Raw genomic sequence first — 9806 nt, 5'->3', positions numbered from 1 at the left:
ACGCAGAAAGTGTTTTATTTTTTAATATATTAGCATGGGAAATGAATTAGTGGAGAGATCCCTAAATCTATCTGTATTACTTATTATTTGTTGCTGAAGACTCTCCGCTGTTCGTTTAACTACGAATTTATGTCCAATGTGAGCCTCCACTACTTGCTGGTGATGTAAGATACGATGAGCTATTTTTAGATGCCCAAACTGTAATTTATTGATATAAAAATAGATTAGGTCACCTGTTGTCAATACTCGCTTTTATGTTTATCTTAAGCCCCATACAACAACTCTAGTTACGATGACGTTGGATTGTATTGCGAGCTAAGCGCCTCAGCTCAGTTTGGTTGAATAGAAATCTTCGACGTAAGGGACGTTAGACAGGCAACAATACTAGGTCATGTTCTGTTGACCTTTCGTTTACTAATCAAATTAAAACTTTAGCATTTAAGAATGCTTAAATGCATCTTTCATAATACATTGTTTATAACAATAACAGTCTCTAACACGAAATGTAAGCTTATATCGGACGGTTTAGCAAAGACAAGTTGACCGGGAATTCCTAAGGTCGGCAGATTCTGGTCATTACCTACCAGATCTACTTATCATAGTAAGATCTCGATATCACTTAAGTTGGTTCAGAACCAATGTTTTTAAAATTAAATTAACGGTGGTACAGTGCTTATTTATTCCTATAAATAACGATATATACTTTGCTCAACGAATCGCCTCTGGCTAAATATGTTCACTACAAAATGAAATATATATGGTGTTAACGCAAGAAAAGAAATATTCCCCACATACTGAAATAGAAGCAGTCAGCATTAATTAATAGTGCGCGCCTTTGTCTCTGTCCAGCCGATTGTCTAGCATTGTATTGATTTATATGTATTCGTATAACTATGTTAAACCCTCTCTAGCAACGTTTTCCATCACGGGGGTAAAATTGTTCACCTTTCTCGGCTGACATGCTTATTTACAGAAATACTGCAATCAGTTCATTCATTTTAAAACCTTTCATGACATTATTCGAGGGAATGATTCCCGAGTTTGAACTACTTCGCAAAGGGTATCCACTTAATTATGTGTCAATTATTCTTTGTCGAATATTTAAATGGATTAAAATCAAACAAAGTTCAAGCTAATTCCTTAGAAAAGATCCATATATATATATATATATATATATATATATATATATATATATATATATATATATATATATATATCCGGTTATTGAAATCTGGTACCTGAATAAGCATTTCCTCATGCTGGTACCTTCCCCCGAAACATCTTCCTCTTCGTCTACCTCTCTTTCCTCCTCCCCATCTCCTCATTCTTATTATCAGTTGCTGCATTATGAACAATATAACCATTATTCACAGATGAAGTAATATATTTGTCTATATCTGTTTTAAGAAGTAACTTTATTTGCTTTTTAACCCAGTGGCCCTTAAGCTATATGTAAAAATGAACATTTATTGAAGGATGTACCTCCTCATCCGTAACATGAATTCTAGTTAATAACTCTTGAATAGTGAAAGGTACAACGTTGTACTTTTCAATTTCATGAATGCAAGAAATAGAAGACGCGTGTCTCTCTATTCAGTTTGAAACGACTTGAAAATTACACGTTTATATAATTCAACTTAATTTTATATTTATTACACACACACACACACACACACACACACACACGGCGTGTACTTCAAATCAATATAAAGCAGATAAATAAAAGAAAACAGTGTTACGAAGAGGTCAGTGAACTCGTATTATCCATGTCACAGGTGTAAGGATATTTATAGCACACAGAGTTCAGTCAAGGGTTGCTTGGATTATGTTCTATTTATAGCATTAGTCGCGGCGTTTTGGTACCTATGTATATATGCTGGTATACAATCGCGAGTTGTTAAGGATTGGATGACGGCATACGATTTACTGTTTAGGGATTGCGTGAGTAATACAGGACTTTTTTTTGTGCTGTCTCGTCGTTCTTTAGTTATTTGTTGACACTGTCATAACATATACAGACGTAAGTAGCAAGATGGGGTAAACCGAGAAACGCTATAAATTGGGGTTACAATTTAATATTTTATGACACTGGAACACATTCAGGTGGAACATGTAAAACGCCGTGACTGTACATAGGAAGTGGATTGCATTGGCTCGCTGTTAAATCTTTATGAATGACTTCATTTTGTGTAAGATTCTGTTGCTAAAGAATATTGCAGATTACACCGATTCAAGCATTTACGAGTGATTTTAAATTCCGCCTCCATTTTCGAAAGGGCTGGCGTAGATTGAGCTTTGAGATTATTACTGTGACCTTTCAAGAGGTCAAAATCTATCCTAGGTACATAACGTATTGTACCCTATATGGACACAGTTGCAGATAATTTGAAGCTGCGAATTTGTCACTTATTTCTTATCCAGATGAAAAATATGGCCGCGAAAGAAAACAGGAAATTGATTCTTCATTTTGACGTAAACAAAACCGTAGTCCCTCTAGATTCTGCTACCGGTGAAGGTTTGGAGGAAGTTTTGAATATCCACGTGTCAAGACTACTTTGGAGAAAACAAAAAGTTCGAAAATCGGAGCGAATGTTGGATTCTTTGTCTCAAAACCATGTTCAACAAGGATCAGCCACCTATGAGGAGAGCTCTATTTTTCGTTATTTTGGAACTGACTGGAAGTCTGGTTTTGAGTCCCTGAAGCAAGCCTTGCAATGGAAATCGCCGTATGTGGAAGAGGATCATCGATCATTAACAATCCTCGGGAGAGATAAATGCAGGTATCATTTCATCTTGCCTTCATTTTACAAGCTTTTGCAGTATATGGTGAAAGAAAATAGAGACTTCGTGATCATATTTAGAAGTTTTGGAGTCGATACTAAAAATGTTCTTGAGAGTATAAAAACTTTTGCTTCTAAAAGATGTTCTGATTTGTCATCTTCCGATAGCAACATTTCATGTCTTAGAGACAAAATCTCCACGAACTTGTGTTCCTTGCACAGAAAAATGGATGACTCTTTTGAACTGATAATTGACAAATCAAAAGGAGCCTCTTTGTATTCAGAAAAAGACATTTACGATTGTTTGACACAAAGTGCTGGTATATGGGGTATCAAGGATGATTATCTCCACTGGTCTAACGGCAACTATGACACATCTTCGGGGAAACCGCTTTGGATAAACCCCAGTGATGCCAGTGTCCAACATATCTTCTTTGATGACAATATCCGGCCTGGGCGACCAGACAATATTGTTGATATACGGGTATTTTCAGATGGGTCCCCTAGCTCTTTCCGGCCCGTGACACAAGAGGAAGAGTACGCATTTTCTAACACGATCCTGGCGCCGGTGAACCTTTCTCATGCAATACTTGACGAAGATTATTTTATAAGGAATTTAAAACAGTGTGAAAGGAATTACTCGGCATTTTTGGAAAAATACGGAAAATAATATGCAGCTACGAAATCATGACTGAGATTAAGGTGTCAAATATAGTGATTACAGAAACATTAATTCTTTTTAATATAACGGTGCATCAGTTGCTTGGTCACTACAAAATGCATGCTACTATCCTTGGTTGGCAATACAATATACATACAATGATATGTATCATATAGGAGAAATATATACATACAATGATAAGTGTCCTACAGGTTACACACACACACACACACACACACACACACACACACATATATATATATATATATATATATATATATATATATATATATATATATATATATATATATCATGCAGGTAAAATTTACAGTACTGCAATATTGATTTCAAATTGTATTCCTTCAAAGGTTCTAGATCCACCCCATTGCCACAGTATTTATCTATTCAAGTGTCTCTTTTTGTCTGCAAATTATGTAATAAATACAGCATATATAATATTCACAATATCCTTGATAAATTCATCATCATTTGCTAAGCCAACAAATCAGCTCTTCACCCGTGATGATATTGATATTCGGGTGAGGGGCTGATATCACCTATTCATTGAAAGCTGCAATTATCTGCATTCAAATTTGGCTGCACACATTGATGTATATTTTATACACTTAGCAGTATTTTACATGGCTGTGCAGCAATGATCGGCTGAAGGGTTCTTTTGGTGACATGTAGATTATATTTCCTGGGCAAATCACATGTTTGGTGACTTGTAAATTCATGTGGATTAGCACAACCATCTGTCCTGTGGCCATTTTGCATTTCGCGCTTTATTTGGCTCTTACGAATTACCGGTATGTGTCTAAAGTGTACACGGGTTTGTTCTGGAATCATTTGCATGCAGCAAAATTGCATATTTTAATTAACATTTGGCATCATACCCACAACATCGTCCATCAGTATCAATACAGATTTGTTGGGTTGATTTATCGGACTAATCATCTACTGCCGGTGAATGTGTCAGATGAAATATCTTGCCTTTACTGAAGATGAAATAGTAATGATTGTAGCAGATGCATTTTCTTGCCAGTACAGTCAACGTCATTACCGAAGATGAAATGTTGATAACAGTATCAGATACAGTATCTTTTTTTTACAGTTAGTCTTATTACTGAATATGACAGAGTGATGATTTAATATTTTATATACTGTATTTCTTATTGGCAGAGAAATATCTCGTTCTGGAGTCATTACCTTCATTATATGTATTTGAATACTCGATGTATTTATGTTTTATAACATACTTTTGTTAATTTTGCATACGTTGTTGGACCTAGTTATTCGTACGCTACATGCAATTCATTTCGTTCATAAATGATATTAAATAAAGCGTTTACACTACTCAAGTTGTTCCTTTTTCATATGTGTATGTATGTATGTATGTATGTATGTATGTATGTATACATTGACTGACTGCCAAGGCATTCACACATAGCGGAATAGGTTTGCCTTATGATATATAACAAAGCCCTTATGTAGGCAGTGTGTAAGGTTTGTAATACTATCATTGCTCATACTACGTATACACGTTTTACATAACAAGCTGGCTGCCTGCCATAAAGTTTGGACAGAAAAAGTATTTCACTTTTGTCCTGTGACTATATATATCCTTAAGGAAAGGATTATCTCATCGTAGGTAAAGGAGAAGAACAGAGTTTAGAACAATACCATTGTTTTCTGGATGTATGGATAAAAAAACACAACAAAAACATAAGACTTTTTTAAACAACGATTGATTACGTTACAAAATCGCCCCTTTAAAATATAAAATTATAACGATGTACTTCACGAAACTCTTGCCTTTCAGCGAATATTGAAGCGTTGGTAATTTGCATGGTGAATATATTTTTGACAACTAGCTTTAATACTCATGTTGTACAACTAGCTTTAATACACATGGTGAATATATTTTTTACAACTAGTTTTAATACACATTTTGAATACGTCTTGTACAACTAGTTTTAATACACATGTTGAATAGGTCTTGTACAACTAGTTTTAATACACATGTTGAATACGTCTTGTACAACTACTAGTTTTAATACACATGTTGAATACGTCTTGTACAAATAGCTTTAATACACATGGTGAATATATTTTTTACAACTAGTTTTAATACACATGTTGAATACGTATTGTACAACTAGCTTTAATACACATGTTGAATACGTCTTGTACAACTAGCTTTACTACACATGGTGAATACATCTTGTACAACTAGCTTTAAAAATACACATGGTGAATATATCTTGTACAACTAGCTTTAATACACATGATGAATATATCTTTTACAACTAGTTTTAATACACATTTTGAGTACGCCTTGTACAACTAGCTTTAATATACATGGTGAATATATCTTGTACAACTAGCTTTAACACACATGGTGAATACATCTTTGGAAACTAGTTTTAACACACATGTTGAATACGTCTTATACAACTAGCTTTAATACACATGGTAAATACATCTTTTGAAACTAGTTTTCATACACATTTTGGCTTAACTGCAAATACCAATAAAATTAGACTTAAATTAGAGTTAGGTATAAATACTAACGAGACTCGTACTTTAGTTAAGTATAAATACAGCCCAAAATATAAACAAGAGTAATTAATTGAATACTTAGCCATACATAGCAAAAGGTTGGTGAATAATTAGACATACGTGATATCAGGGTTGGCGAATACTTATGCATATATAATATCAGGGTTGGCGGATGGAAAAAGGTTTCTTAGATACATATTCTCTATTCTTTAATGTTCTTAATCTCGTTTACTTTGAAAATATTCATGCAGGAACTTCCTTCAATCTAACCCTCCCCCACTCACACAAACTCACACATTATCAGAGTTTATGGTGATTTTGGCACTGCACCCCCCACCAAAAAAAAAAACAAAAATAAAAAAAAAAAAACCACCCGAAGTTTGGATATGCGTGATAAAATGATGTCTTCTTTTCTCCCTTATATTCTTTGTTGATATAACTATATGCATTGTCAACAATCCAAATTCACAGTTCAAGATTCTGAATACATAGTTAAAAATTCACATCCTATGAACGAACCAACGTTTGGCTTCTCCCTCTTCTTTTATTGTCGTGCCACCATATTGCTGTTATCAACTACTTTGATTTGCTGCTGAGTATGTTCCTTTCATTGCCAACTATGTTATCCTGTTGCCAATTAAGTTGTTTTCTTTCTAGCTATGTTGTCCTGTTGCCAATTATGAGGCTATTTTGCCACTCACGTTGCCCTTTTGCCTGCTCCAAGGCCTTGCTGCCAACTACGTCGCACATTTGGTCGCTACGATATCATGCAGCCAACGTCGTCGCACATTTTCTAGCTACGATGCCATGCTGCCAACTACAAATAAACCGAACTGGCTAGCGTATTATATAGAAATCAGCGTCAACATTACTAATCAAATATACATCCGATTAATCATACCCAAAATATAAAAGAAATACACACTTATAATTTCAGAACTTTTCAATAGTATACAGTAAATTACTAATCACCCTATGGATGTAGTAAAAAACTGTCTTTAAAAGTAGACGATACCTTACATGTCCGAGTCATTGTATCCGCATTTAGCATATGCCTTCGACTAAGACTAAATAAAGTGCAAGACCCAAGAGCAAAGTACCCGTCCACATCATGGAATATTGGTACCTTGATAAGAACGAGATGCATCTATTATTCAGTTACTTCAAGTAAAGGTAAGAAAATTTAATTAAAACTACTCTAGGTATCCCTGCACGCGCCAACGAAATATATTACATATAATCGTTGTTATTTAGTTTTATTTCTGTCCCTTATCCGTGACAACATGAGTTTGATCCTGCTTTTTGACCAAACGCGTATCATTCTATGTTAGTATTTTCCACATAATCGTGGGATATTAAGAGGAAGCGTTTTCCCGTGTGTTCATTTTGGGGATGACAGAATGTCCGATTCGATTAGAGCACTGGTAAATTATAGCTACGCGATGGGTACCGTTACTCGCAATGCGGGTTCGACTCCTGGTTAGAACAATCTGTAACTCATAACTCTTTAATCTGCTTAATTAGACACACACTTATATCTGTATGTATATACATACATATATATATATATATATATATATATATATATATATATATATATATATATATATATATATATATATATATATATATATACACTTTACGGCCCTTATACAAGTTACTGTGCGGGTCAATATGGAGAAAAAAAACTCGAGAATACTATGTGTACCATGCTTTTGGGTGCACGATAAAAAATCTAAATCGTCGCAAGATAAAGAATGTCACCGCGACGTATATTATAAGACGTAAATATCAGTCTTCTTAGTGAATTTCCTTGCACTGCACAAGCAACAGTTACGTAAAAATTAAAGTAAATGCAAACACCTAACATCGTCACTTAGGTGATAAAAGAAGTTCACTGTGACCTACATTTTATACAAAGACTTAATTGATCAAGAGTCATACTCGTGCATGCAACAATTTCATATAAAAAGAGGTAAATATGCAATTCTATTGTCGATGGATACTGGAACACGGAGGGCAAAACTACTTAGATAACAATGTTCCATGAAGAGTGATAACTTGTTAATGCCGTCGCTTCGCAGACAAAAGGGTTGGGCTGGGCTGGGCTGGGGTGGGGTGTTCGCTTCGCAGACAAAAGGGCTGGGGTGGGGTGTGGTGTGGTGTTCGGTCATATACCTCTATAACCTATCAAAGCATCAGCTATCAAGCACAACATATTTAGTGATGAAAATATCCCTTTTCTTTCGCTCATACCTGTTGATACTGTTATTGGATAACCAGCTACTTAATCGTGTATAATCTTACAAATAAATGGAATGAGTAAACATTTAAACAACTAGACCAAAAAGTCGATCGCTTAGAAACTTTCTAGCGAGGAAGAAGTGTGTGTGTGTGTGTGATTTGGATTTTTAACGTAGCTTTAAAAAAAAATCAGTCATATCGTAACGCTGTTTGCAGTGTGGCAGTTTATAGTGATGTTTAGCACTGGGCCTTTATGCCGCAGACATGTAGCATCATGTCCCACCCAATCACATTATCCTGACACCAGGCCGACCAGTCCTAGCCTCTTAATGCTGAGCTCCAAGCTAGGCAGCTGCTAGTACCATTTTTATAAGACTTTAGTATGACTTGGCAAAGGTTCGAACCCACGACCACCCGCATCCCTGGTGGACACCCTAACGACTTAGGCCACCGGAGCGAGGACTATATCCCTAGGAATTGACTAATGCTTGCAACAGAACTGCGGTTAAGTCGTGACGTTACTCTTGCCATGTAGTGATGTTGCCTTCCACGCATGCGTCAGAAATTTTAATAAAAGGCTAGTAAATGATACATAAGCAGGTGTTCTGTTCTGACAAGGATTATTACTAAATACGTTGGTGCTGTGAAGGATTTAATGCCATGGTTCAAAAGAAGAGGGATTTTACTTATCAGCCGCATTCAGAGGTCACTCGAAATGAATGTATTACTTGCTTGCGAGTGTCTGATAATCAGAAATGATTGGAGGGTGAAAGCTTCAGTATGAAAAATATGGCCCGTCCCGATTGGTCACCGCTAACAGTAATGTCTGAAAAAAAGCGGAGATCTACTTGTTGGTCTATTAACGAAATGTCTAGAGGCATTTTATATGCATACCCACTAATGACATTACACATAGAAATCATCTGATACAGAAAGCGACGTTTTTCGATTTTGGACAGAGAGGTCGGCTGGCTAACATCGGTGCTAGCTTCGAAGAGGTAAAACAGTACAAAGGGTGGCAGATGGAAGCAAAAAGAACGTGCTCCCACGTGCAGCCAAAGACTTTCAGCGGATAAAATGGACTAAAAGGCACCAGCCCTACAACAACTATTTGTATGCAGTGGATAGCATAGCAGTCAGCAAAAGGCTTACCAACCCACCTCAAAAGATGAAGCTAGCACCTTACTGCCAATTCTATCGGTTGGAAAACCACCAGCCTGAACTGGGGAGAGCCACATTGATAATACAATTGGAGGCCAGACCAGGGGAGCTGGTGTAAGGACCAACCAACGATAACTGCATGGAAGGGACAGCGAGAGTTCCGATGGCCAAACGATTAGGAATTACTCCATGAAACTACCAGAGAATACCACCGTGAAGACCGATGATTGGAGCTGGCCCGAAAAATGCAGCCCAGATGTACGACCGACGACCAAAAAAGATCCAAGTTGAAACCGGGGGTGAAGAGATCCTTTATCGCACTGAAATTGCCCCAGAAAGCCTTTTTAGGCGAAAACTCTGGTCCTGAAAAGATACTGATTGGCAAGCTGCTGAATAAC

The 9806-nt window shown here is 36.3% G+C and overlaps 1 protein-coding gene across 1 annotated transcript; it reads left to right on the top strand.

Annotated features, from left to right (window-relative positions):
* The first annotated feature begins 1887 nt into the window (after positions 1-1887).
* On the top strand, positions 1888-4797 carry LOC149785151 (uncharacterized). Its single transcript, XM_089978935.1, has one exon. The coding sequence runs from the start codon at positions 2365-2367 to the stop codon at positions 3448-3450; it is 1086 nt and encodes a 361-aa protein (XP_089835061.1). The 5' UTR covers positions 1888-2364; the 3' UTR covers positions 3451-4797.
* Positions 4798-9806: the final 5009 nt, after the last annotated feature.

Source organism: Sinohyriopsis cumingii, chromosome 13 (genome assembly GCF_028554795.1).
Source record: "Sinohyriopsis cumingii isolate HCF-2022 chromosome 13, ASM2855479v2, whole genome shotgun sequence".
NCBI lineage: Eukaryota > Metazoa > Mollusca > Bivalvia > Unionida > Unionidae > Sinohyriopsis > Sinohyriopsis cumingii.
This window is presented reverse-complemented; position numbering and strand designations above follow the sequence as displayed.